Source organism: Morchella importuna (genome assembly GCF_003444635.1).
Source record: "Morchella importuna strain M04M26 chromosome Unknown Morimp01GS040, whole genome shotgun sequence".
NCBI lineage: Eukaryota > Fungi > Ascomycota > Pezizomycetes > Pezizales > Morchellaceae > Morchella > Morchella importuna.
In genome coordinates, this window is record NW_025763437.1 from 373,547 (window position 1) to 401,213 (window position 27,667).

Genomic DNA, 27,667 nt, shown 5'->3' on the forward strand with positions numbered 1-27,667 from the left:
AGACTCCATTTTTTGCTGATGTCCACGTCCTCGCCTACGCCCATAGTCCCATAGCCCCATGTAACATTGGGAGTAGAGGTTGCGCAACGCGCAAAAGTGAAGGATCGATCGGAAAATGAAGTTCTTGGGACATCTTGATGAAAACAGGAGCAGTCTCAAATTTTTTTTTATATATTCGCTTCTACGCTTGCAGGGCTATACCCCGGTTCACACTCGCTCTAAACTCTTCAAACGCCCTTTTTCCCAGCTTGAAAAGCTGAGTTGGAGCTAGAACCGCGAACCAATCATTTCCCTCCTAGCTCTAGCTCAGTCTAATTACTTATTAACGTTGGCTTGGGGACGTTGCCAAGCTGGCTAGGGCGTGCGAGTGCTTGTTGGTGATTGAGATTGCACCAGTAGAATTATCCGTAGGTTGAACCATTGACCAAAACCACCGACCAATTAACGATGTATCCACAGCAAAATCAGTACGTAAGAATTGGTTTTATTATACTTACTATTGGGCACATGAATTTAAGACTCTGTTTCCCCTTATGACTTGGGGCGTCAATTAGTATTTCTTCGAATCAGAATCAACAAGTAGACACTGTCAGTACCTTAAAGTCAATTCAAGGTACAACCACCTTCCCTCTTGATATGCGCAATAAAATCATCATAGAAAGATCTTACCTGAATGTTACACCCTACATGTATATCTTAAGACATTGGGCCTAAGCTCAACAGAAAGCCGCACAATGAATTCCAGTAGTGAATAAAGCCGCTCTCCTGTCGCCCCACCTAGAACCATTATAGGGGGTCCTCGCTGAAGAAAAGTGACGCTTCCTATTACTTCTTCTTCAACTGCCGAATCGTGACAATGTTTACTTAGTGGCATACAGTCAGTGCCTGGCAAGATCCAGGGTAACCAGTCAGCATTTCTTCGGACAATACTCGCCGCGTAGTTCTGGGCCTGCGTTCTTTCTAAACCTCGAGCTTTAGGAGAGAAGTCCTCAATTCAAAGTCACACTTCTTCTTCTTCTCGTGAAGGTGGTTAGTAACCCAGAATCTCTGGCCGGAATAATGATGACACGAGGGTATGGCTATGTTTCTCGTCTCAAGTTGCAAAGTGTAGGTAGTCCTTGAACTAAGGCACCCTCCTCTCTCAATACTCCTTATCCTCTTCATCTCGGATGCCATGGTATTGAGTTCCTTAGAACTGGACATCGCCAACTTTCCCCACCAAGTCGATTATTGAGTGTAAACACTATACAATGGCTCTTAATAGTTTGAGATTCGTGGAGAATAAGACTGAAGACACCCTCCTATATACCCGGCGGAACACCTAAAAGATACGTGGTAGATACAGTACGATGCCAGTCGTGAGGGTCAGGCGCGGCGCCGCAACGCCGCGCGCGCAACCCGATTTCCACAACCTTTTCACGGTGGGTTGGTACACAAGATATTAAATGTCAAATTATTGTTATTTATCTACTATTTAACAACTATATAAAAATTCACCTCTCCAAAGGATCAATTGTGGCTGCTGTGCTGGTACCCGTGATGGTTCGGGGGGCGTTGCGACGCTGCACCTGACCCTCACGACTGGCATCGTACTGTACGTAGGATTTAAAGAACATGTATATTCTAATCATGATTAGGAGGATATATATCTGACTCTTAGGAGTGTGGACGTTACAGAACACCCGCCTGCTAAGCCTTTCCTTAACTATGTCATGTAGCAAGGAATATGAGGGAATGCGTTATGAATATTCGAGCTAGTATTGGGCACGAGCCTGTTCGATACGAGCCTGACATAGAGCTCGAGCTTTCTTGGATTGTAGAAAGGAAGGCTCGGGATGTTCGAGCTCGGGGGCATGGCTCGACCGCTCATTAGTATAGCTGAAAATAGGCTCGAGCTCTGATTAATATTAGTAATTGAAATATGTAGTCATCTTGATATACTTTTTTATTTCTAGGGACGATCGGATTGAGAGAACCTATCTTCAATATATTATCAAGCTTTACCATCATCAACTCGAGCGAGATCCTCTCCGCCTCTCCCCCTCTCGCCTCTCCCCCTCTCGCCTCTTTCAGGCTATGATCCAGTAGCACAGTTTTACACTATTAAAGATTCATATACATCTTGACCGGCCGTAGGTTTAGAAATGTTGAAGTCAGCATGCAGTAGTACTTGTGAGCGCTGCGCTACGAGTGATTTCACTTTCCTGTTACCCTGAGCGGCGTGTATCCGCTGGTGCCCGGAATAGCGCTGTTCGTCGGCGGTTCACAGATATTCTGTCCCCGACCCACCGGCACGCAGCAGACCCGGGTTTTTCATCAGCAGCTACACACACTCACCATCCAACCGCAGTGAAGAAGATCACAAGCACAGAACGGCCCCATACTCATCCACAACCCGCAACGGCCATCCTGAAGACGACTCTAATCGCACAACTAGGGAGCCGATAATGCGAGTGATAATCCATGATGAAATTGCCATACCGGCGCACCCGGCAGAAGGCCCAAGAGATACTTAGCCCCTCACCTCTGAGCAACCCATGGGTCTCCTCTCAGCCACATCTTCCCAGTCCCAAAAGCTATTCCCCCAGTGGACAATAAGTCACATCTCAACCACATCCTCCGAATACTGCAAAGTTACATGTAGTCTCAACCACAACGCCAAACCACCCGAATGCATCAATCCCAGCTGAATGAAACAATACCGAGATCTCGAGACTGTTCAAATCTCCCGACTGACCACTACACTTTATCCTGACTACAACCTCGCCTCACGTCACGTCATATGACCTGACTACACAACTCTATCCTGGGCCCCGTGATCATATGACCTGCTGACATGGCTGAATTACGTTATGACTTCAAGCAGATACACTTTTTGAGAAAGAGAGGCGTTTAGCTTTTAGTCAAAGCTTATTATATGGATGGATTGACTGGCGGACTACAATGAACTGATTTCGTAGGCACGTATTCAGAATATAGTAATTAAGCATAAACACACCAGGAACGAGTGGGTATGGGATAGAAGTGCATCTAGGCACGGGACTCCAGAGTGTATGATCTTTGGGATAATATGAATACTCATAGAGCCTATCAAAGTACAATTATGGCTAGAGGGTCAAGGTTCAGGATGTCGGATAGAGTACCTACAATGGTCTGTGGCTCAATTGAAAAGGTTATACTTGAACCTCAGCGTCCACCACACAACGCCCTATCTATACTCGCCACAAAGCAGCTCCACCAGTGTCCCCACCGCACCACAAGTATCCTCCAAAACAAAAACACAAGCCCTCCCCACGCACCCGCGCGTTCACGCCACCAAAACACAAAACCACCAGACCGAGTGACCAACCATGACCCACCGCCAATGATCACCACCGGCCAATGATCACCGCCAATGATCACCGCCAATGATCACCACCACAACAACCTAATAAACCACCACCCTCCTCCCCACAACCCTCACCACCCCCGCCACCTCCTCCATCCCCACCTCCACCACACCCCCCACCCTATCCCCGGGACACCACTCCACCAACCCCCTTACCACGCCCACCAACACCTTACACTGCATGCGACTCCCCAGCGCCCCACATATCGCGACCCCCCTCGCCACCTGCGTACACCGGCTCCCGCCCGGGTTCTCCTGCTCGCACCAGAACTCGCCCTTCCTCGCCAGCAGGTCGTCCATCGCCGCCAGCACGTCCGCCGTCAGCGGCGACGCGGCGGACGTCTCGCAGGTGAAGGAGGTGGGAAGGTACTTAGACGGGTAGTAGCAGGTGTTTGTGGTGTGCCATTTTGTGCCGAGCGTGGAGGGGGGCGCGGGGGGCATGACGGGGTGAGGAGCGTGTGTGGGTGTGTGGGTGTGTAAGGGAGTGGGTGCGTGGGTGGTGGGTAGTGGAGGAGGAGGAGGAGTAGGTGGAGGAGGAGGTGGAGGGCGTAGGACATTGATTTTGATATGTACTATCGTGAGTTTATGAGTGTATATATATAGAGGTAAGACTCGAACCCCACGATTCAATTCGATTTGAGACAGGCGACGGACAAGCTAGGTGGCCAGCTGTCTGTTTTATCACCACGTATATAGAGCCCCTATCCCATCCCATCCCATCCGTATATCCCCAGCTGCGCAGCGTGTTCCGATAGTTACACACATCTCGGAACCTCACCGCACACATGATTGATATATGCAACTATACTCTAGAGCAGATAAGTTACACCGGCCAAAAAACCAAACCCTATATGCCCTCCCCCGCCCCCCGGAAAACCCAATCTATGTCCTCTATTTAAACACAAAAACAGTAAGCAAGTAAGTAAGCTCTACGGTACAATAATCGACTCCTACTAGTACAGACTGCAAGGGGACAGAACCGGACAGGACAGGACAGAGAGCCTTTGATGCGGAACTAGAACTAGGCTGGCTAGTTTATTTACAGTACTAACAGACAGTTACATACTGAACCCCAGAAAGGAAAAGAAAAAGAAAAATAGACATGTATATGAGAGTTTTAGATCTAACGAATGTAGTAGGTATAGTTAGAGAGAGCCAATGAGAGGTGAATAAATGAGTGAGAGTGAGTGAGTGAGTGAGTGTGAATGAGTGTGAATGAGTGAGATCAGATCTGTAGTATAGTGAGGGTGTGTAGAATGTCGCAATGGGCCATCGATTGTCAAAAAAAGAGGCGCGCGCATCCGTTCGAGGAGAGTTTCATAGTTGCAGTAGTAGCAGTAATAATAGTAAGAAAAAGAAAATGCGGGAAAAAGAGAAAGAAAAAATATAAAAAAAGTAAAACGCCTCGCAGACCCGCCCTAACAGACTAGGAAAACACAAAAAAAAGGAAATACCAACCAACCAGCTGCACACAATACAATAATCACAGGTTACAAGATACGATTTAACGATGACAAACTGTGCCTCCCCGGTCCCCTTCCACCAACCACTACGCCTAAAAGAAAAAATAACACTAGACTAGGTATATAAGGTCTCATAATAATCCACCACGTGATGTCTAGTCTAATCTAGCCTTCCATATCTAGATCAATAGCATCTGGGTTGCTATCAACTTTTGGTGCATTCTTGGGCGCACTTGGGACAATATTGCCCTCCTTTGCAGCCACAAAGCCCTGTGGCGCTCTCGCCTCCCTCTCAAGCGCAGCCATGGCATCAGCCTTCTCATCATCCTCGTCATCTTCATCCTGTGCGCCCTTCTGCTGCCCTCTTGCCAAGGCCTGGGATGCAATGAAGTTAACGTCGGTGTTATACTGTGCCTGCACACTTCTCTTGATTCTAAGCATTTCCTTAAACGTGTCCTCATTACCATGCTGGATCTCAAAGCTCTCCCACTTGCTCCAGAACTCTGGGCTGATACGGGGATCACAGAACTGGGATGCATGGCCGTAGATTGCTCTGGCACGGTCAATCTCGCCAAGGCGGCGCTCCATCTCAGCGAATTTGAGGCACATTTCCTTAGCCTCCTTGTCGGGAAGTGCTTCGATGGCACGTTCATAGATGGGTCTCGTAGAAGTAAGACCAAAGTTAGAGGCAGACTTAGTAATATAAAAGTCAAACATCTCAAAGCGATCTTCATCGGCAACGGCGCGAGTGGCGCGTTCGTAGATTCGCATTGCGTGGCGAGCGAGACCGCGCTCCTCTTCGAGGTTGCCATACATAAGGTAGAGAACCTTTGCGAACTTGGGTGGGACGCCCTCGACGGCTTGCTCGAAGAGGTCGCGGAGTCGCTCAATGTCGATTTGACGGTTGACGGCCTTGGTGAGGTACAAGTTCCATAGTTCGAATGCAACGGGGTAGGAAAATAGATCCAATCCTCGTTCGTAAACCTAGTAAAGATCAGCATGTGCCTATTTATAGATCGGACACATCAGAGTTCTTACCTTGAAACTCTCCTCAAAATACTTGTTCTCCTCAAGAAGATTAGCATAATTCACAACAGTTTGTGGTGTCGCAATCCTGAGCTCAAAAATCCTCTCATAGACCTTCTTTGTCTCCTCCAATGAGCTAACACTCTCCACCAGGTCAACGTAGAAACTCCACAGCTTCCAGCTCTTGTGCACCCTCTGCTGCGGAGTCAATGTCTCGTCAAAGTAATCGACCGTGCTTCTCTTTGGCGCCTGAGTAGCCTTAGCCATAATCTTGACGGCCTCGTCAAAGTTATCATTACGGAGCTCCAATTCGGCCCACTCCACCCACATTTCTGCAAGTTCCTGTACCGACTTGAACGGGACTCGAACGGCCTTCTCCATGATCATCCGTGCCTGCCTAATATCCCCGTGCTTCTCGTAGAATTTAGCGTACCCAGCCCAAAGCGAGTGGAATTGTCCCACCGCCTTTTTCGGGCTAACGGCTGCCACGGCATCGGTGTATGTCTGCACAATCTGCGTCTTGTTATCACCCCAAAGCGCAACCCGCTTCTCCCACTCAATAACGTTGTTGGGATTCTGTCTTAGCAACACATCGTTAACCAAGAACGGTCGTCGGTCCATTAGCTGCTCAAAGCGCATCATGCGGATATCAAGGTCGAAATCCGCATCTTCGTCAACCTTCCCCTTTATCTGCCGCTCAGCAGCATCCTCCATTAAAGTCCCAATAACGGACTCCTCAAACTCGGTGTACGAGTCGAAAATCTGCGTAAAGTCGCGCACAGTCATGACGGTAGTAACACCCTCCTCGAACGCATCTCTAGCAGCTTCAAAGTCGCCCTTTGAGATCCAATAAGTTCCCAGCGACGTCCACAATTTCCCCCGCTGGTCGCTGAACTTTCCAATCCCGCTCCGGACAATCTTCTCCACATCGATGTTCTTGATCTCCCTTGCATTGTCAACGAGGAGATCGCACAGCTCGCTCCACATCTGGAAATGGCTCTTTCCCTGCTTGCTGCGGAAGTTTGGGTTGTCCAAAACCTGGATCCACTTCTGCGCTGCCTCCTCGTACCGCCCCATCTCGACCAACAGCTCGATAAATTCCTCGGCCTCCTCCGGGTGCACCTGCATGTACCGCCTCCATATCCTGATAGCGGTTTCTCCGGAGGCCGAGTTGGCGAAGGGAATGTAGAGGGCCCAGATGCGGTTGTGTTGAGTTAGGGGGAGGGCACGGAGGGCACGGTCGAAGGTACGTCTGGTCTTGGTTACATGGCACTGCTTGAGTAAGAAAGAGAGGTAATCGGTCCAGATGCGGGGCATCTTGTTGAGCAGGATAAGTGAGCGCTCAAAGCAATCGTTGACCTTCTCATACTCCGCTCTATACCTAGCCGGGTTAAGGGGCGAGACGTGCTTAACTCTAATATCAAGATACTACCGTGGCCAAGACGCGTCAGCAAGACAGTTGCAAAAAAAAAGTGTTCCGGGACGTGAATAAAAACACACCATTTTCCATAACTTATACGACCTCGGGAGCGTTTTACAAGCCCTCTCAAAGACAAAGACCTGCTCCTGGATGCTGCCGGTCTTCATCTTGTACTCGATATACCTCATCCACGGCTTCAGCGAGGAGTAGGGATCCCGCAGGATCTCCTGCTCGTAATGCGCGTCCTCATCGGAGATCAGGTACAGATCGATCGTGTTCTTCGCGACATTTCCGGCAAGCTTCTTTTGGAGCGTGAGCGTTGTAGTGCTGCTGCTGGATGCAGAGTCGACCTCCATTGGCGCGGATGATACGAGGAGCTCTCCGGGCATGGGGGGTGCGTGTGGTGGAAAGGTTGTTGGAGTGTGAGGGGGGGGGGTTGAGTAGTAGTGACACCCGCAGGAGATGCAAAGCCGTGCAGCTCTCGTGCCAGGGTCTCTATCTCGCTCGCTCTCGCTCTCTCGTTTCTTTGTGGATTATAGTCCACTGCCCATGGGTTGTTGTTGTGAATGAAAAAATTGCCGCGGAAGAGTAACGATAGCGATCAAGAGAGTGAGGGGAGGGGAGGGGGGCTGGAAAGAATGGAAGGAGGGGGTTTAATATTGTTGCAACGGCAGAGAAGATCGGAGAGATGGGGTGGTGGTTATTGAAATGGTAACGGTGGTGGTGATGTAGGAAGAGATTTGGGGGGTGGACCGTGGAGGGGGTACGAGATGAGATGAGGTAAGTATTGTATCTAAGTCTACCGTTGCAGTTAGCACCTGGGCAGCAACTTAACTCGGGACACAGATACCGGGGGTGACGAACGAATGAGTGAATCGAACCAAACTATTAAGAAAGGTGAGGAGAAGAAGGAGAACCAAAACGAAGAACAAGAAGACTAAGAAGAATACGCCGAGAGAGATATCTACATGGAGTTTTCAATTCGTTGCAGAAACCATAAAGAAAGAAAGCCCGCTAGACTCTAGTTACGTCTTGACGTCCACTTTCCCGGGATGTTTCGCAGCTGAACGACGACGTTGGGGGGTTGTTTCAATAAATAAGTAAATACAACCACAACAACAACCATGACCCCCGTATCCATCCACACCTTGCAGCCGGGCCATCGCACCCACCCACCCAACAGAACGAGAGCAAAGAATAGTGCGAAAGAAAAAAATAAAAAAATGCCTGTGGAGATAACGCTCTCTACCCCCCCTCCCGCGGGCCCGTAATCCTGTCCAATTCCAGATTAAGATCTCACTCACTTCTCTCCCCTCTCCCTGGGCCCACTCACCACCGCCGGCGCTGATGCTCTACCGTATTTACCTACTGAGGAAGCGCCAGGCTGCATAGTACACAGCCTCGGCATATTACTGGTCCCTCCTAATAACACGGGCCCGGCCGCCCAAAAATACCGTTTTCCTGTGGATGGATGGATGGATTGGAAGAGAGGAGGGGGGGAAAGACAGAAGGTCAGGTCTCTACCCAATTGCCAACACCCCAATGGGCCAATCGCTTGAAACCTCTTCTCTCCATTGCATTGGGTCGGGTTTCGAATGACACCCACTCGACTCACTTTCTGTGACTTGCCTTCCTTCCTCCCCTTCCCTTCCATTCCACTTCCCCTCCCTCCTGTCGTCTGCCCGTCCCCGTGGAGCTCAGATCCAACCCAAATGGTTTATTACCGGTCGGTCCGTGTGTCGCCACCCTGTGCCCAATTGCCGTCGATGGATGGTATGACGGTAAACAAACCTTCTGGTGAGCATTGAGCCCGTGATACCCACATTATCAGTGGACGCATAATAGAGTAGGCTGTGGGTTAAGTATGCAATTGTACGTTAAATATTATTAATTGCACAATTGGCGAAAGAAAAAGAAAAAAACAGCACGCGAGGCATCACCACTCAGACTCTGAATCTCGTGTAATGGCATATGCTTGAGTCGACCTTCAATCTATCTGCCTTACTCTATCTGCCTGCCACATGCTGCGTGCTGCTGCTATGCTATGTGTATATGTATATGTATATGTATATGCAGCCATAGGAAAAAAAGTCAATCTGTGTTGTGCAAACGTTTATTAGGCAAAGGCAAATTAAAGGAAACGCCGAGAAGACACAAATATTTATATTACTGGCTTCATCTCTAGAATTGGCTAGCGCTACAGACAGACAGAGAGAGAAGAGCGAGGGAAAGGCTCCGTTACGTCCATGTACGTAAGACTTACAGGCACAACAACGAGTTTCAACGCCTGTCCACCACCGCCTCTGCTAGTTCTGGCTGTTGCTGTTGCTGTTGCTGTTGCTGCGCTGCACAGTGAACACCATAGAGCATTATCCATTATCTATCCCATGTCTGTTCGTCTGTCTCTGTGAGGTGATTCATATAATTAGAGCAAGGTGGAGCCTGTCGACAGAACACGACACCGGGAATATAATCTATCTATCGTGGCCTCGCAGCTAGCAAGCATCATCAGTCAGTCAATCAGTCAGAGGTTAGCTTCTACAATCCTCTACAACCCCCTACAGGCACCTACCTACCTGCATACATAATCTACCCTACATATATATACTCTATACTCTACATATAATTACAGCAAGAGAGGTACGGTACATACTATACTATCACACATACATACAAGTCCCAGCTACATAGATAGCTAGCATTCACTCACTCACTCAAAGTACCTACATACAGCAGGCATCGTTGATCATTGATTACCTGCCCCCTTCGATTTCGTTTTCAATTCCACAGCTTTAATCGCCCCCCCTCTTCAAAGGCCCTTCTTCTTCCTCCACTTTCTTCCTTGTAGCTAATCAAAGAAAGAAACGAGAATTCCCGGCCCCCAAACCTCCGGAGTACCTCCAGAGCCAAAATAACCAAAAAAGCAAGAAAGAAAAACACCCCCATTGAAACTACATCACCTACATCATACCCTACCATTCCATACCATTCCCACCCACCGGTACAATCATGAGCACCGCATCAGCCTCATTACCCAGTATTCCCGGAACCATCACCTCCGCCCTCACATGGACCTTCCACCGCCTCACCTCCGACACCTCCACCACCCCCGCCGCCGCCGCAAAGAAGAAGAAAATGCGGCCTGCCTCGCTCCCACCCGCGCTGACGTCGCCCTCGTCGTCCTCGTTCTCACCCCCGCCGCTCGCGCCCCTCCAGATCACCGGCTACGCACCATCCACAAACTCTCGCCTGCTCTCCCGCGCCCTCGCCGAGGAGATCCGATTACTACTGCCGGCGCGCCTGCAGCTGCACGAGAACTGGACGCTGGCCTATTCGCTGGAGCAGCATGGCGTCAGCCTAGCGACGCTCTATCGCCGCGGTATGAAGGGGAGCTTTGTCCTCGTGGTTAAGGATTCTGCTGGCGGGGTAGGTTCCCCCCCCTCTCCACGGTATTGTGTTTCGTTTGATTGGTGCTGCACGGATGGGTCGTTAGTAAAAAGTGAGGTCGTTTATTAACAGGTGGTGTTATATATATATTTGTAGATCTTTGGCGCCTTCGTCAACGAGCCCTTCCACCCGTCGGGGCGCTACTACGGCACCGGCGAGTGTTTCCTCTGGAAGGCGTCGATACTGCCGACTCGGGCGTCGGCGTCGGGAACGTCGACGCCGGATAATACGGACAGGATTCGGTTCAAGGCGTTTCCGTATAGCGGTATCAATGATTATATGATCTTGTGCGATAACACGTCGTTATCAGTGGGCGGAGGGTAAATATGCCCCCTTCCCCTTCCACTTCCCCTCCCACCTTTTCTCCCCTCCCGATTTAAATTAATCCCACCTCTTCCTCCGGCGAATCCCGAGCTGATATGGATTTGATGCTAGTGACGGCAAGTACGGGCTGTGGCTTGACGACATCTTCGAGAAGGGGGTGTCGCAGAGCTGCATGACGTTTGGCAACGAGCCGTTATCGGAGGAAGGAGAGAAGTTTGAGGTTATTGGGGTGGAGCTCTGGCGGATTGGATGAGCTCCTTCCTCAGGCCTTCCACCCCTTTTACTCCCCGCACCCTCCCCTTTTCGAATATCTTCCCTGTTCTCCTACTTATTATTATATCTTTCTCTTTTGTGTCTATTCTTGGGGTTGTTATCTACAGTACGGCGTTATCTGATTTCTTCTTCTTCTTTCCTTACTTTCTTTTTTTATCTCCTCCTCCCATCCTTCTGCAGGAGGAGGATCTTTGCAGACGTTGTATATGACGAAACCACGGACCTGACGTGATAAGGGTGACCATGACATGACTTCACATGTACCTTCACTACTCTACCACAGCTACGGCACGCACAGACATAATTATCTACCTCCATAGACACTACCTTTCTCCCTACCTCTCCCCTCATACTTTATTTCCACCCCTCTTTTTCTCAGCATCGATTATTCTATTCGTTTTTACTTTCTTTTCAAAATCAATGTCATGTATGTAGGTAGATAATATTTACCAGTCAGCCCAGCCGCTGTACCACCCGCTTAGCATACATATGTAGCTTACAAACGGCCCTGCAGGCCCCCCTCTCTGTACTTGCAGTCAATCTAGAGTAATCGACAGCAGCAGCACCTGTGATATTTATATATAGCGCCCCTTCACCCCCTCCCCCCCACAGCCCCTCCGCGGCCTCCGTAAGTGCAAATACAGAACATCACTTTCCCCCCCATACATAGGGTTAGGACTCCCATGCACTCACTGCCGACCCGACCCCTCATATCATATCTGATCGGAGGCGTATGTATACGCGCGGGCGATAAGAGATCGGCGTTAACGTTAGATGCCAACCACCTGTACCCCCCATGATATGCAGGCGACGCTTATTTCCGACGTCGATCAGGCTCTTCTGTCTCGCAGCGACGACGTATGTAGGGGAAGAGATGTATGTAGGGAGAGTAGGGGGGCAAGCTGCAGGTTATGCTTGTTTTTCTTGCGGATCGGCAGTTTTGGCTTTTTGGTGGAGATCTGGCTCGTTGGAGAGGAGTGGGATCGAGTGATGGTTTGTGATGCGGATTCTTTGGTGGGCTGGCGAAATGAGGGGCGCTAGCTCCGGGCCGCTGAGGTGTGTTGTTTGTGAAGATGTGGGGTCTCGACTTCCCGCGGGTGTGGGCAAAACCCTTCGAGCACGATTGTTCTGGGGAGCTTGCTTACTCAATCCTTTTCTTTAGCTACATGTATGTAGCTTACCTCTCCTATCCCCAAGTACAGCCTCGCTACCAGGACCGTATCCGCCGCCTGTTGAGCTATACCATTGACGCCGCACCGGCGGTACTCTTAGCTCCCGACGGTGGGCCTGCTTGCTACCTAGGACAAGCCATGGCTGTCCCTGCGCCATGAGGATGATACTGCACTGTCCGGCTCTTGTCATCTGAGACCGAATACCCTGCGGGGTGTTCTAAGCCTTTCACCACCTTGAAACAAGATACCAGACACACCCGTGCCCGCGGTGGGTCTAGACTCACCTACATGCTTTCCTCAATACACAAGACATCAAAGACGCCTGATATCCGGGGTTGAGTGAACGCTTGGAGAAGTTTATACGTACGTTGTAGTTGCCAGCCCACGTCAAGAGTTCGTGGTACGGAGCCCATAAAGACAAGTGTGCAGTACTTCCACCTCGACGTTACACGCCCCAAACCGAATTCCCGGCGTTACTATACGCGTATGTAAAGCAGTGCCGGTGAGTAAACACGGCTTACATACATACTGCCCCATAACCAACAGACACGGGACCAGCGTAGCACAGTACGCCAGCGCCCCTAAAGCTAGACACAGGGTGAGATTCTCACTCCGGATGGACCCGGCGCGCGCGCACACTCACACACCGAGATTACATCATCAGAGACGGGGTGCGATAAATAAAGATTACATATCATGTCACCCTCAGCCACCCGGGTCCAACGTTAACAGCTCTTGGGGGCGGCGTGGATGTAGAATCTGTGGGTCGATGCGCGGGTGAAGTGTGACTAGTGGCGAGTGACTGTAGCTAGTAACTTTAAGGAGTGACACTCGAGCTCCCGAAAAAGGCGCTGATACCCGTAGGTATCTCTGTCGTATTAGTCACACTGACTTAAACACTGCGTGATGTAACTATATGGATTTGGTAACTCGTATATTTGGGTACATGTAATTTACCTTAAAGAGTGTCGACGCTTAGAGCACGGAGAGTCGTGTTCTTGGCAATCGAGTGATTGGCTATGACGCGATCAAAAATTATGACTTGAAATGCACGCAACTTGAGTAAACGTCATATCCGTAGGCAAAACTCTTACCGATATAGAGAGCTTACTAAGAGAGAGCACTATGTTAGACTCTTTTGAATCCGCAATCTAATCTTACGCAAAACTGTAATCATGGGAAGGACCGTCTGTAGCATGATAATTACATACTACCGCCATAGCTCGAAAAATTGGCTAGCTTCCAGAGATCAAAATTACTTGTATGGGAAACTTCTGATGCAAATCGATGCCATTCAACCAATCACTCGAGTGATAATCCCTGGCCGGAGATAGCCAATTTTTCGAGTTTTGGCGGTATGTAGACGCGCCCTACAATAACACATGGCAGTGTGCCAAGATTAAATATCACTTCCAGCGCAGTATCCACTATGGGCGGGTGGTCTAGTGGATAGACTGCTCGCCAAACACCGAGCGTACCCAGGATACAACCAAACACACATAAGGCCCTGGGTTGAAACCAGGGGTGGGGGTAGTAGTCGCAAATTTCTGAATAAGTCGGTACAGTACCTTTTGTAGTTTTGTAGAACCTTTTATTCTTTTCCTTTTCCTGTAATAAAATAAATTAGGAACGCTATTTTGATGTTTGATTTTTCTACGGGAGGAAGGGATGAGTGGTGGGGCTGGAAATCGACCCTTATTGCTGGCTTTACCCGATTATCTTTATACTCTCGGCGTAAGGTCGAGCAAACACTGTCTTTTTGCATCATGTGTTATTATACCAAAACGTGTCATTTTAGATATTTGCTAATAGGAAGAGGGTTAGATGTGCGTGTAGTAGACCAACCCCGCAGGCACACGATACCAAACCCGCGCCACCAGACGACATGCCCACATACATGTAACCACTGCTCCAACGTCTCCCTACACCACACAGGGAGGGGGTTCCTAAATTGGTGTTTGCGTGCTTATAAACCAGCACCACAAAACCCAAGAGAGGACCAAGGTTTAAGAAAACTAACCCCACCAGCGACCACTGTAGACCAAGACGTCTTAGTCTTTCGGACTCTTTCAAAGCCCAGCTAGGACTCAAGTCTGCTTGAGCGTATAGTGACTCCGACATCACTAAGCGGCTGGCTCTATCATTAGGTCTCGTCGATGACCTACAGCTGTGGGCGTGGAGATGGACAAAGCCTCGAGTGGGATTGCATCCAGCCCTGCATCGGCTTATGGAGAGCGTCTGTCCTGCACCAGGCCACATGTCCAGCACCGGTGTTTGGGACTAACTAAAAACGCCTATGATATTTGTCGAAGAGGGAAAATGTGAATTGCATACACAATTACATAATGAGGTCAAGGAACGTGTATTGCGTCACAAGGTATGACTCGGTCACGCTCCGGGCAACAAGTTCAAGACACATGGGGGCGCCATATTTACAGTGATTGTTATAGCCTCCTTTGTTTCCCGTCAAGATCGGCCACGACAGAACAAGCTTGAACATTTGTGATTAAGTAATTTTTTCCAATCTAATTATCTCAAAAACTCCATTCTATAAAAAGGTATTTTTACTGCAAAATGAGAAGAAAAGGACAAGTAAATGTGATATAAAATCATTGTACATACAGTAATGTTTGGGGAAAAGAAAAAAAATAACCAGAAAAAAAAGAAAGATCAGGTACATAATGGTAGCCCATGCCGGCGTTCATTTGATAAAACCATATTTATTTTTATTAAACATGGCAAATGAGAGATTAGGCGGTAAGGAATGAAGCGAAATTCAATGGGAGGATATAGAACAGGACAAAACAAAGAGAAAGAGAAAGAAAAGAAGACGGGGTAAAAACCCATCCGATGATAATGCGCCAGAATCACGCTTTCACTCATCATAGATAGCTCTCAAATATTAATTATGCACCGTACAACCAATTCGCCAGCCCGATTTGGGCACAAATACAAAAAACTGGGATGAAAGGGTGGGAAAGAACCGGAGGGATCGTTGTTTCACATGATAATCTAAACACACAAAAATATTAGCAAAACACACATTTTTAATTTGCTTGGTTCCTCGAGGTAATGAACACTCACGCAATCTCCATCTTGTTTGGGGGCCTGAGGGACACCCATATCTTCAAAAGTCTTAGGCCCCTTGCCTGGGGGTTTAGGTAGTGGTGCCGAAACTGGTTTTGGTGCCGACTCGGCTGTGGTTGGTCTCTGAGTTTTGTTTGTAGGGGTTGGCGGCCCATCAAAAAGTTCATGGCCAGCCTGCCCACCTCCATGTTGAGGCGCCATGGGCTGTTGCTGCTGCTGCTGCTGCTGCTGCTGCCTTGGCGGGGCTGGACCTTGAGATGTTCCCGGTCGACCAGGATTCGCATTATTAGAAGGAGGAGGTGCTATTGGTCCACTAGGAGGAGCGGTCTTTGATGGTTTTGGCCTCTCGGGTGCCTCGAACCCAATGTTAACGGGAGCAGGGCCTGACGGGAGTCCCGGCGGTTTTGGGGTATGAATGCGGGGAACTGTTTCGCCGTTAAATCCTCCAGGATAGCCAGCTTCTGGTGAATGTGGTGGGTATCCTTGTTGTTGCGGCGGAGGGCCGTATGGCTGTCCACCGGCACCAGATGGTCTTCGGCTAGGGCTGCTGTCGCTCATGGCAGTGAACGGGCGAGGTGGGCCGGCGGGATATGTACCTGCTGGGGGGATCATTCCAGGAGGAGGTCCTCCACCCATGACTATAGAATAAGGTCTGTTAGTTCCAGGCGTTCCAGTACTCGGTCGGGGTTGCGGGCCAAAAGCACCTGGCCCACGCGGATGGGGTCCAGGTCCAGGTCCAGCAGGGCCGGAGAGAGGGTAAGGGGCAGCGGAACCGGGCCTTGCTTGGGCAGGAGACTGGGGGGCACCAAAGGGTTGCAGATGGCTAGCTATTTCTGGCGAAATAAAACCGGGATTGACGTTTGGCATAGTGGCCTGTCTTATGGGGCGTTGACCAGGTGGGGGACCAGAATTATAATTGTAATTACCTCCAGGAATTGTGGGATCGGGCATATCTACGGCCTCTTCTAACGGACTCATAATTGGGGCTACAGCAGATTGCTGCCTCTCCGTAAGCGGATTATTGCGGTGTCTTTGGGAGCCGTGTCGTGCTTTAATTTTTGAAATAGCAACAGCCTCGTGATCCTTTCGGGATAGTGTTTTTGAGCGTGATATACCGTCAATTCGGCCACTGGCATCCTTATTACCATGTGCCGCAGCCTGATTCTAAGTTAGCGATGTTTTTATTGTTACTATCTATCTTTGCTTACCTTCGCATACCACCGTTGAGCTTCTTTATAGTCGACTTGGACATACATCCCAATTTCGTAAAAGTATCCTTCAAAATGTGAGTAACTATTCAGGAATTTTCTGGGCACCTAAATTGGATTTTTTATACCAATTGCAAATTCGGCGGTTCCGAGTCCTGCGGCTGCTGCCCGTTGGGCGTATTTGAAGGCCAATTCTTCGTTTTTATCAAATACACCTTCATGACCACATAGAAACCATTTACTAATAGCCATATCCGCTTCCGGCTCTCCTAGAAAAGTCGTCAACAACTATTCTTAAAGATTCTAGAATCTCGAAAATAATTACCTTGCCTTGCAGCGAGGGCATTGTAATGGAGCGATAGCGCTGGGTTGAAATCACATCCTAATTGACACAACTCATACGCTGTTCCCATCTTAAGTTGAGCACGCTGCGTGACTGTCAGTGGGTGAACCGTTTATAGGAATTGTAGTCCTTACAGCAAACCCGAGAAAAGCTGCTTTCTCGATCATCTCTCTTGCCTGTCTAATATCAAGAGGCAAGAAAAGATCCGGAATCTCTATACCGGGGAGCTCTCGGGCTAACAACATGCCATAAACCTATCACCAGGTTAGAATTGATCATATATAACATCTTCCGTAAGCTTACATATGCCCCTTGGGGTGCGTTTTCGTCGGCAGTGTTAGCTGCTTGCCTAATGAGAGTAACACCCCTTGCATAGTCTTGCTTTTGGCCATGTTGCCCCAGCAATGTCATCATTCCGAGTCTCTGCCAAGGAGTTAGCAATTACCAAAACCCAATCCATAAAGACATTAACCTACGTAATTGGATGCCGAGTCACCCAAATTCGCTCCCTGATTGTAATGCTTAATCGCTTTCATAGGCTCATTAGAATTCTCAAATTGCATCCCCATCCTATACTCAGCGCGAGCAAAGTCTTTTTCAGCTGCCCGGGCATAACACCTGAAAGCCTCCTTTTTATCTATCCTGAATCCAAATTTTCCGAACTCCAACCAGTTTCCCCTCATAAACTCTGCCCTTGGATGGTGTTGGTCAGCTAAAAAGCTTACAACACTAATAGCATCTGTTTTGATTTGATGCTCAAGCGCAGGAGTCATTGGTCTTTCTGTGCCTTCATAGATTCGGTTGTGGTATGCTACCGAAACTTCGACATAGCTTAACGCGTCCTGGGCCCATATCAACTGCATCTCAGGGTCGTTCGATGAGAGCACCTCCAAACGAGCCCCCTCAATCTGCGCTTCCTTCTCTTCATCTGTCGGGGGGATGTTTGGGCCAGGATTGATGAGCCTTGGAAACGGAGAGAATACTGGATCCTCTATTCCCGAAAACCGGTAATCATCTCCTATCGATGAGTGGTACGACGAAGCATAACTAGATCGAACCCCTCGGTCGTCGCTTAAAGGTCGACCTTGCGATGGTGTAGAGTATGGATCGACATAGTTTCCCTGAGGATAGTTTCCTTGGTTTCGTTGATTCATCATGTTGCTGCCGTCGATTTCAAGATGCTTCAAACTGTCTGTTATGTGTCCAGGAACTTCGGGCATTACTCTGGCGAATATCAGTAAGTTGGCAGCAATAGGAGGTCGGAGGGGTTGCGGGGGCAACAACAGAAAACGTTAAAACAAATTTGACAGTGAATAGTCACCAAATGAAAAGAGAAGACCAAGAAGTATATATGCACTAGTAACAGAACAAAGGAGAAACAAACCTCTGAGGGGCTGGAGACACGATATTGAGTTCGGGCATCATGTAATCATCATTTCCGGGATAGAAAGTGGCGCCCATGCCGGACATACTCCGTCGTGGATCTGTGCGGCCAAAGGAGGGTCGGTCAACTTATGAAGAAAAGTCAGGGCGGAGCCCCAAGGCAGATGAAGGCAAAAATGCGCATCAAAGCTCACATTTTTTACTCACCTGTTTATAAAAAAATTAAGTCTACTACCCAAAGCAGTACTTCCGCACCGGAACTGCGTCTCAGCCGTGCTCCGGAAGACTACCAGAAAAAATAACCCTTGAATTATTTATCTAGAAAACTGATGCGATGGATGTTTTCACCCCGCAGTATGGCAACCAGGAGGAGCTTTGGTCCTTCTTTCCTTCTGCTGTCGGGATGGAAGCAGTGGTTTCGTTGTGGAAAGGAGTGCTGCAACGATTGGATGTGGGATCTCACAAAAAACACGCAGAATCGGGATTCTATTCCGACTAGACTCAAATTATTAGATGACGACTTGCCGACCGGGCCGCAAGGCAAAAGGGCAGTTGTTAGATGTCAGAGCTGCAGTCTGCTGCAAGCTGCTGCTGGGATAGTAAAAACTGAGTAGTAGTAGGAAGCTGAGCAGCAGGTAGGGGTTTACGATGTAAAGAAAATAGCACGACAATAATGAGAAGAGTGGCGATGATCACTGGCTTTTGGGGTAGACTGCCAGTTGAGTACTCGCTATAGAATACAGTCAGTCAGTTGCTGCTGGTTGGCCCTTGAGGGGATGAGGAGATATTTTTCAACCTTTTCAGATCACCCCTCTTCTCTCACACGTGCAAGGGACAATCATCTACTGAGCGGGAGGCTGAGCGCAGGAGCACCTAATTTGCCATATTCTTCTGGGTACATATCCTATTATTACATCTTCTGGGGTACACAGGGTTGCATGTGGAGCACCCAAAAGCATGTAGGAGGGGCTTAGGAACAGCAAAAAGAGTATGTATGTATCACGTACTACGAGTACGATATACATACTTTGCTGCGCCTTCTGGCTTGCTTACCCAAACTTGCCATGTACCTCATCTACATGGGCGTTTCCCCAAGAAAAGTGAATACTTCTGCCAGATGTAGGTACAGTACAGGTATGGACTTGGCTGGTTACAACTTGAGGATACCTACCAAAAACAGCGTAGTTAACCTCCCAAGGCTTCAAACGCGCGGCGATGAGCCCTGTACAGATATCCTCCAAATCTCGGAGGAGTTTCTGATACGTACAGTATTACGCGTATGATAGATATTTTATGGGTTCGAGGCATCATATCAGTCTTCTTGGTTTGCGTATCAGCGGAAAACCCCACGCCTTTGTCCGGTTTGGTGTAACATGTTGACGTCTAACTGAGACCGTAGATGTCATTGATACATACATATTTGAATTTTTGAAATGCTTATTCTCAGCCTCACTTCTGTTGGAATACATGTACCTATGTAGCTTAAGCATACAGCGAGTGCTGCAGGATAATTACATGTAATGCGGGGAAGAACCCTACTCTCCACTGGACAAGGTAGAGTACTGTCGTTCACGGCACTGGGTGTTGAACAAACCAAAAAAGAGACAGCCAAGCCAAGTTTTGCCTGCAATCCGTCAACACCCAGTGTCCGCCAATACCCCGTGAACGACAGTACATGTACCTACATCTATATACCGCAACACAAGCATTTAGGAACCATTATCTCATGATGTATGCATCATCTAGAGCGAGGGTTCATAGCCATGATGTGTACAAGGACCACTCTAAGTTTACTGATCACCACAGCTAGAGTAGAGTATGCTCTTAGTCTATGCACATCTGTATTGGAGCAATCTTAAAGCCGGCAGTAAAGTTGCTAGAACTTTCTGTAATACAACATTGACCCTCTCAAAGATCTCGCTATCCCACAATAGATACTCTGGGATTCGGAACACTCTTCGGCCCGACGGTCTGTGAGTTAAGCGGAGTGTGTAAATACAATATCAAACCGCTGACTCTTACCAACTGACTTTAAGTTAAAGCTTGGCGGGGAGCATGTGATGCCAAGATTACCCTTCATGAAAACGTGCCAAACCTTATTATTTCCACGTTTCACGGGTCCGCTTTAAATATCGTTAGTGTGATGTACAAACATATCAAAAAAAAACTTATTGGGAAAGTAAAAACACTATAGGTCACGGCTACTACTGAAATTCTTCTTGTATAAGCCTATATTCACCGGGTATCAGTGCTGACATTTTCTCTGATATGTATGTTCCGGCGAGATTTAACTTTAATGTATATTGTATGTACCCAGGGTGCCGGAAAGTGATGCAACGGTCAAATAGCCCATACTTCTCAACAACCAAACTAGAATGTGGAGCAAATCTATGGTAATTTAGAAGCTGGAGACCATAGTTATGGCGAGAGTTGATGTGGTTGACTGTTGCTTCTCCTTTTATTACTGTCTCTTGTCACAAGTTGTCCTTCCCCATGCTAAAAACCCCAAACCAATGACCTGAAAAACTGCAGACTCTGTTCTAGAGACTCATTTATCATGGGTATGACTAAAATATCTATCCTGCCCAAGCATTGTGTTGTGTTAAAAGTTGAAGTTCTGAGTACATTTCGGCGTTGCTAGGTCAAGCGTTGCATCACTTCCGGCACCCCCGGGTACATCCTCGAAAAGTTATGTAAGTTCTTGGGGCCCGTGAGACTAGATAATCCTCCGAGCATACGATTTTGGAAAGTAAAGGTCAAAATAGTTGGCGCAGTATCTCATGTGTAGGAGTCTGAGGGTAAGAAGTAGTAACCTCGTCATAATGGCTATCTTATCCTTTTAGAGGTTCTTGAGGGCCAGACAATAGGAACTTCTCACACCTCACAAGACTGGTCATTGTACCCGGCGGGAGAGGCCCATTTCCGCTAAGACTTGAATTCGATTTCTTGCATAAAAACGGCACATTCTGGAGGAACTTTGACGCTCTTATCGTTTCCGTGTCTCAGTGGGTTTTGTTTGAAGCTGGTTAACAAGTTAAGAACCCCTGATCTCCTCCAGGGATAGTCGCGAGCTGTGGAGGGGAAGGTAACACACGTTATTTTCCCTTGGGAATCAAAGAATGGGTCTAGAAAAAGCAGGAACGGAGAATTGATTGGAGCTAAAGAAGATGATGACATGTAACCCTCACCTGAGATAAAACCTTTCGCTTAAACCGCTCGTATTGTTGGTGTTTGGGGTCTCATACATGAAACTTCGATTCTTAACCGCCCAGGATTTTAATGTGGACAGAATAAGCCATCTTCGCCGTTTTAATCAACAAAAGCTGATAGGGCAAGCGGCGGAGCGTAATAATCGTTGATGATGGCCCAGGCATGTAGAAAAGACCCACCAACCAGGAGGTACCGATGGCGATATTTGCAGAGAATGCACAGCATGCCGGATGGCCCCTCCCCTCCTGTCACGGCTGCAAAGCCCTGGCCTGAAATATTAGAGCATATACTCTAGATTTTGTACTGCAACATCAGGCGATTACTTAGAGAAAGAAGCTGATTCCAAAGTTTTATCTCATCATTAGCGCGCCAGCTCGCAACCCTGGCTCAGGCATCTTTTGCGCCTGTGGTAACCGCTACGAATTATATGTAGCTCCAATAGAAAAAACAAGCGTAGCCGACTCCCGCTCGCCTCCTTCAGACCATCCCTTACTTGAATCAGTTCATTGGATCCCCTTTTGTCTCTCATTATCCCCACTAGCGGTTCACACTCCCTCTCCCTTTTCTTTTCTTCTCCTACTTCCCTCACTAGTTCCTCATCTCTCAATAATTTCCACTTCTTTCGTTCAAACCTTTGAGTCTCTCCTTTGGCTTCTCGGCGTTTTCCATTTTCACCCCACACGTTCAACTCAACCTAAGGTATCCTACCGAGGAGTATCGCGGGCGAACAAAACCAGCATACATCGATCGCCCCTTGCCAAATACACTTGCGCTTCAGCTGGTCCTGAACGAAATCGCGAAAATTTTATTTAAGGTCTCGTCCTCACGCGTTGATCGCCCAACCCACCAAATAGTTCTAGACCGGGGCGGAGGGAAAAGAAGCAGCCATGAGTAGCGGCTTCAAAAAACTAGGCTCCCAGTCAGAGCGGTCTCGCTGGCCTGCTCTGATGGCAAAGATGAGCTCCGCAGATATTAGTAAACATGATGTCAAGCTGCTCACTTTGAAGCAAAAGATCGACCGCTGGTACGTGCACTCTAGAGGAATCTACATTATTACCGCATGAAAGAGCTAATAAAGTATTAGGATGGTCAACGAAGGTTACCGACGAATGTAAGTCACAAATTTAATGCCTGATTGGAATCCCATTGTTTCTGACGTCCAAGCAGTTTTGTCGGGCTGTTCATATTGCTACACATGCTGGTGTTTGGGTTTGGTTTTATTCACTATACCCTGAAGGACACTCTCGTTGGGGCTCGAGAGGTGTTTGGAATTACATTACCTATAGCTCGAGCTTCTGCGTTGGTGTTGCATGTAGATGTAGCCCTGATCTTATTGCGTAAGCAAACCCGCCAATCAACCTTCAGATGTCCCTCAAGCTAATAATTGTACCTACACAGCCGTTTGCCGTAATCTTATCTCTATGGCTAGACAAACCGCCCTTAACGGGATTATTCAATTTGATAAGAATATCACTTTTCACAAGAGTATTTGTGCCTCCGCCGATTATGTGAAATACAACAACTAATTGTCCCTGATAGTGACCGCGTGGTCTATCGTTTTCTTCTCATGGCTTCACACAATTGCCCATTGGAACAACTTTGCCCAACTGGCAATAAAGAATAATCTCGGGTTTGTAGGATGGCTACAAGCTAATTTTGTTTCGGGTCCTGGCTGGACTGGATACATCATGCTTATTTCCTTGATGATTATGGCTGTCACGGCGATGGAGAAGCCCCGTAGGGCCAATTTCGAGAGATTCTGGTAAGTTCTTATTCCTTCAGGCTTTGTATACAAATCACTAACAATTTTAAGGTACTCCCACCATCTCTTTATGATTTTCTTTTTTTTCTGGTCATTCCATGGTGCCTTTTGCATGATCAAGCCTGATCGTCCTCCTTTCTGTGATGGTATTGGTGTTTTCTGGAAGTTCTGGATGGTTGGTGGTCTCCTTTACCTTGGAGAAAGGACCATGCGTGAGATCCGTGGTAAACACAAGACATACATCAGCAAGGTCATCGAGCATCCTAGCAATGTCGTTGAGATCCAGATCAAGAAGGATCGCACTGTCACCAAAGCCGGACAATACATTTTTCTTTGCTGCCCAGAAGTATCAATCTATCAGTACCACCCTTTCACACTAACTAGTGCTCCGGAGGAGGACTACATCTCTGTCCACGTCCGTATGGTTGGAGACTTCACTAAACAACTTGGTAAAACCTTGGGCTGTAATATTGATAAAAAGGCTCCCGGCGGCGCTGACGCCAAGGCCGAAAAATCGAAGCGCAGAGAGTCGAGAGTTATTGGTGTGGATAAGAATACCAAGGAGGATGTTGATCCGGCCATTCGCAGGGTTTTGCCCCGAGTCTACATCGATGGGCCTTTTGGGTCCGCTTCTGAGGACGTTTTTAAATACGAAGTCTCTGTTCTTGTTGGTGCAGGTATTGGTGTTACTCCTTTTGCATCAATCCTGAAGAGTATCTGGTACAGGAGCAACTACCCGCAGAAGAAAACAAGACTTCACAAGGTTTATTTCTTCTGGATCTGTCGTGACTTTGGATCTTTCGAGTGGTTCCGCTCTTTACTTTTGGCCATTGAGGCTCAGGATATTGGCCATCTTATCGAAATCCACACATACCTAACAGCAAAGATCAAACCTGATGACGCTACAAACATCATGATTAACGATGCCAACGCCGAAAAAGATGCCATCACAGGTCTAAGAGCTCCTACAAACTTTGGTAGACCGAACTGGGACACCGTATTTAAAAGTATCCGTGCTATGCACACACCTGCAGATGTTGGAGTTTGTAAGTTTTCACGCTTTTGTTTTAATACCTGGAGCTGTTGTTAACTGGTTTCATTTAGTCTTCTGTGGACCCAAACCCCTTGGTTCAGCACTCCACGTTAAGTGCAATCAATACTCCGAGCCAGGTTTCTCCTTCGTTTGGGGAAAAGAAAACTTCTAAGTTTTCTTTGTGTATTTTTGACTTTAGAGACCCTATATGTGCTCGTTCTCAAGAACAGTTGACATTCAGGCGTCTACTCTATTTTCTATTTGATTTATCGATATACCCATTTGTATCATGCTTTCTTCCTTTTGGGCTGGTTGATTTGCAATGAGAGGAAAAATACGGTGCATTATAGGATGGGACAGGACAGGACAGGGTTGGACGGCAGGCGATGGCACTTTTTTTTAAAAGTGGGAATCATCCCTTTTTTTTGGCATTATGGCGAAGCATTATCAATTTTATTTCCTAATTTTATATTACATTTCAGCTTGTGCTTCCACCGTTACAATTGATACCTCACTCGAATCTTTTTTTTTTTTTTGCATTGTACTAACTACTACTTGAAAAAAAATTTAAATTTCCTTCATCAGTTATCACTCATGTCCGGGAATAGTATGATTGGTTAATTCTCCTATACACTAAACATTGAACATGTGTATAGTTCTGAGCCTTATTTCTACTAGCAATGCTAAATAAAGTCTCAAATATTAGTATATTTGAATGGATTAATTCGTTGATTGTTTGACCTATATACTCTACTTGCAGCTAGCATATTTTTAAACCGGGACAAAATGTTAAGTACAAACCACTCCAATACGCCCCACGTATACTCTTCTCTACTTATGGACGTATAGACCGTTACCACAGCCGTATTTCATACGTCCCATGCACCACCTCGCGGAGAAAACACAATCAATGGTAAAGAGAGTGTGGGACTTGGGGGGGGGGGGGGTCTCGCTCAACCCCTCTGACAGCACCCAGAGATTGAATGGGACCCTGCCTTCTGCTCGTAAGGATCTTAGTCATAGCGAGCTTCTAACGCAAAGAAGCGCCCAGATTTCCGCTGGGACAGTTTTGAGGAGTTGTGGGTAAAGTTGTTATCGAGTGATATGTCATGATTCAAATAATACTAGACCAACTCAAGACTCCTAATAGAACTCCGAGAATTTCACTATCTAGCCAGTAATCAAATATAGGAAGTCTGGTTTAGTGCTCGTGATATAATCACTAGGGCTACCAATATTATCTAGGTTTACTAGCTAGGAATGGCGGGATTTTCGACAGTCCAAACTGTCCAATACATGTCATAACAGCGAGGTTATCCTTAAGCAGTTACATGACATTTCCCCAGGACTTTATTAGTTTGAACGCAACTGGTGTTAGGGAATGGATTCATAATATAAGCTCCTTCAAATCAGCAACACTCTAAATCAAGCTAACTTTAGTTCTATCTACATATCTATAAAGCCACAATTAAGCGCCCACTCCCATCGAATCGCTCCCATATCCCCGTGACCTCGAGGGCTGGAGCTGGGCCAAGGCCCATTCATACACAAAGAACTATTCAACAATTTCAGCAAAACAGCAACGAACAGGGGGAGGGGAAGAAGTAAAATGCTGATTATCGGAACTCACCCCTGCTGCGTTTACCTACAGATTATGGTTATCAACAATGTCCCATCACAGGTAGAGGATAGTGGGTACTTACCAGAAAAGCTCTCGCCATACTATTCAGAAGGGGGGAAATGAATAAGAACCTCATTTACACTCATCTTGAATTGGGAACGGAACTCACCATATTCCTAGTCCGTTGAAGAAAATCTTCCTTCCACCTTCTCTGTACGCCGCTTTCGCGCACTCCCAAGTACTCATCTCAGCGCCCATAGGCGCAGCATTCCGGTTCTGATTCGGAAGCAACGGCGCCTCAGAAGCAGTAAATTGCGTCTGATATCGGGTCTTGACGAGATCTAGTGGATAGATAGAGGCCCACGAAATGCATCCGGCCAACCCTCCAGAAAGTAGGATCTTGAAGGCATAGTGGTCGCTCATATCGAAATTGCCGTCTAGGACCTTTTGAATATACTGATAAGGTAGGAAGCTGCGGCGATCTTGTCAGTAGCTATAGAGGGTGGGCGGGTGTATTATGGGTAGAGTACTAGAAGCCGTATCCAATTGAGTCCCGAAGACTCGTTACCACTCCCCCGAAATATAGTCCCCGGATTCCTTGTGAACGTAGGATTTGCTTGGTTATGCTCCAGGAAGATTCACCGCTGGCGCTTAACTGGGCGCGACATTTTACTAGCTATTATTTTTACTACATGTAAGCTTTACGGTTTGGACAGGCTAATATAATAAGTGAAGGCGTGGCACATCGGTAGGTGAATTAACACAAAAGGTAGCCAGTCCTCCGGCTGCTCCTGCAACCCAAATCTTCCAAAGACTAGAGGGGTTTGCAGGCGTGTCTCCAAGGAGTTCGAGCGTGCGGTTGTAGGAGACAAAAAGAAGGGCGTTTAGAGCTCCATACCCGACGAGTGGAGCTGCTGCGCCTATGGGTACGTTAGTGTCTAGATCTAGGTAGTTGGGGTCATGATAAGACCTCTAACTAAACTGCCGAGGTTCTCGAAGCTGTATGTTTGGGCAGTTGGACTAATATTCAGGGGACCGGACTGGAGGCGGACTTTAATTATATCGAGTGGTGATCCGATTATTATAGAGGCTGCGCCAGAGATGTAGCTGGGAATTGTTAGCGGCGTTACAAGTTAACTTAGGGTGGTCATGGGATAGCTGAAGTGATTATACCCGGCCCAAAAGTCTGCCATCCTTTCTATCTCAGGAACAAAGTTATGAGTCTAGGAATTTAGGAAGAGTCTAAGGGGGGGACCTTTTAAAGAAAAAACGGTACCTACATGCCTAATTGACAGCTACGCCTCAAGCTAGTATTTATCCCATATGCAGGTGAAATGCGATGACCCCGGGCCCAGGTGTGACAGCGCGGGGGAATTAAGCCTAGAGTACGTACGATTGCCTACTAGTCTTATCTGGAGTATGAAAATACGCGCAAGAGGGGTAGCCGTGGGTAGAGTAGAGTCGGTACATGGAGCCACCGATCCAAACTAGAGTACATCGTATATAT

At 47.6% G+C, this 27,667-nt stretch overlaps 7 protein-coding genes across 7 annotated transcripts; 2 read left to right on the plus strand and 5 right to left on the minus strand.

Annotated features, from left to right (window-relative positions):
• Positions 1 to 3,427: 3,427 nt before the first annotated feature.
• LAJ45_09969 (uncharacterized protein) lies at positions 3,428 to 3,829 on the minus strand (the record flags this gene model as incomplete). Its single annotated transcript, XM_046119500.1, has 1 exon — positions 3,428 to 3,829. One exon carries the CDS (start codon positions 3,827 to 3,829, stop codon positions 3,428 to 3,430), a length of 402 nt encoding a protein of 133 aa, XP_045967351.1.
• A 1,187-nt stretch (positions 3,830 to 5,016) lies between these two features.
• On the minus strand, positions 5,017 to 7,686 carry LAJ45_09970 (uncharacterized protein; the record flags this gene model as incomplete). The annotated part of the gene is made up of 3 exons (XM_046119501.1): positions 5,017 to 5,835; positions 5,890 to 7,305; positions 7,378 to 7,686. The coding sequence occupies 3 exons, from the start codon at positions 7,684 to 7,686 to the stop codon at positions 5,017 to 5,019; spliced, it is 2,544 nt and encodes an 847-aa protein (XP_045967352.1).
• A 264-nt stretch (positions 7,687 to 7,950) lies between these two features.
• LAJ45_09971 (uncharacterized protein) lies at positions 7,951 to 8,423 on the minus strand (the record flags this gene model as incomplete). Its single annotated transcript, XM_046119502.1, has 3 exons — positions 7,951 to 8,096; positions 8,162 to 8,182; positions 8,327 to 8,423. The coding sequence occupies 3 exons, from the start codon at positions 8,421 to 8,423 to the stop codon at positions 7,951 to 7,953; spliced, it is 264 nt and encodes an 87-aa protein (XP_045967353.1).
• A 1,883-nt stretch (positions 8,424 to 10,306) lies between these two features.
• LAJ45_09972 (uncharacterized protein) lies at positions 10,307 to 11,321 on the plus strand (the record flags this gene model as incomplete). The annotated part of the gene is made up of 3 exons (XM_046119503.1): positions 10,307 to 10,723; positions 10,841 to 11,064; positions 11,180 to 11,321. 3 exons carry the CDS (start codon positions 10,307 to 10,309, stop codon positions 11,319 to 11,321), a joined length of 783 nt encoding a protein of 260 aa, XP_045967354.1.
• A 4,192-nt stretch (positions 11,322 to 15,513) lies between these two features.
• Positions 15,514 to 18,612, minus strand: LAJ45_09973 (uncharacterized protein; the record flags this gene model as incomplete). The annotated part of the gene is made up of 10 exons (XM_046119504.1): positions 15,514 to 15,525; positions 15,598 to 16,238; positions 16,527 to 16,758; positions 16,809 to 16,876; positions 16,937 to 17,077; positions 17,134 to 17,236; positions 17,286 to 17,405; positions 17,455 to 17,574; positions 17,628 to 18,375; positions 18,536 to 18,612. The coding sequence occupies 10 exons, from the start codon at positions 18,610 to 18,612 to the stop codon at positions 15,514 to 15,516; spliced, it is 2,262 nt and encodes a 753-aa protein (XP_045967355.1).
• A 4,019-nt stretch (positions 18,613 to 22,631) lies between these two features.
• LAJ45_09974 (uncharacterized protein) lies at positions 22,632 to 24,711 on the plus strand (the record flags this gene model as incomplete). The annotated part of the gene is made up of 7 exons (XM_046119505.1): positions 22,632 to 22,768; positions 22,829 to 22,855; positions 22,912 to 23,081; positions 23,143 to 23,229; positions 23,284 to 23,506; positions 23,558 to 24,552; positions 24,611 to 24,711. 7 exons carry the CDS (start codon positions 22,632 to 22,634, stop codon positions 24,709 to 24,711), a joined length of 1,740 nt encoding a protein of 579 aa, XP_045967356.1.
• A 1,296-nt stretch (positions 24,712 to 26,007) lies between these two features.
• LAJ45_09975 (uncharacterized protein) lies at positions 26,008 to 27,630 on the minus strand (the record flags this gene model as incomplete). Its single annotated transcript, XM_046119506.1, has 8 exons — positions 26,008 to 26,094; positions 26,170 to 26,184; positions 26,243 to 26,261; positions 26,330 to 26,632; positions 26,691 to 26,836; positions 26,905 to 27,080; positions 27,131 to 27,267; positions 27,334 to 27,353. 8 exons carry the CDS (start codon positions 27,351 to 27,353, stop codon positions 26,008 to 26,010), a joined length of 903 nt encoding a protein of 300 aa, XP_045967357.1.
• Positions 27,631 to 27,667: the final 37 nt, after the last annotated feature.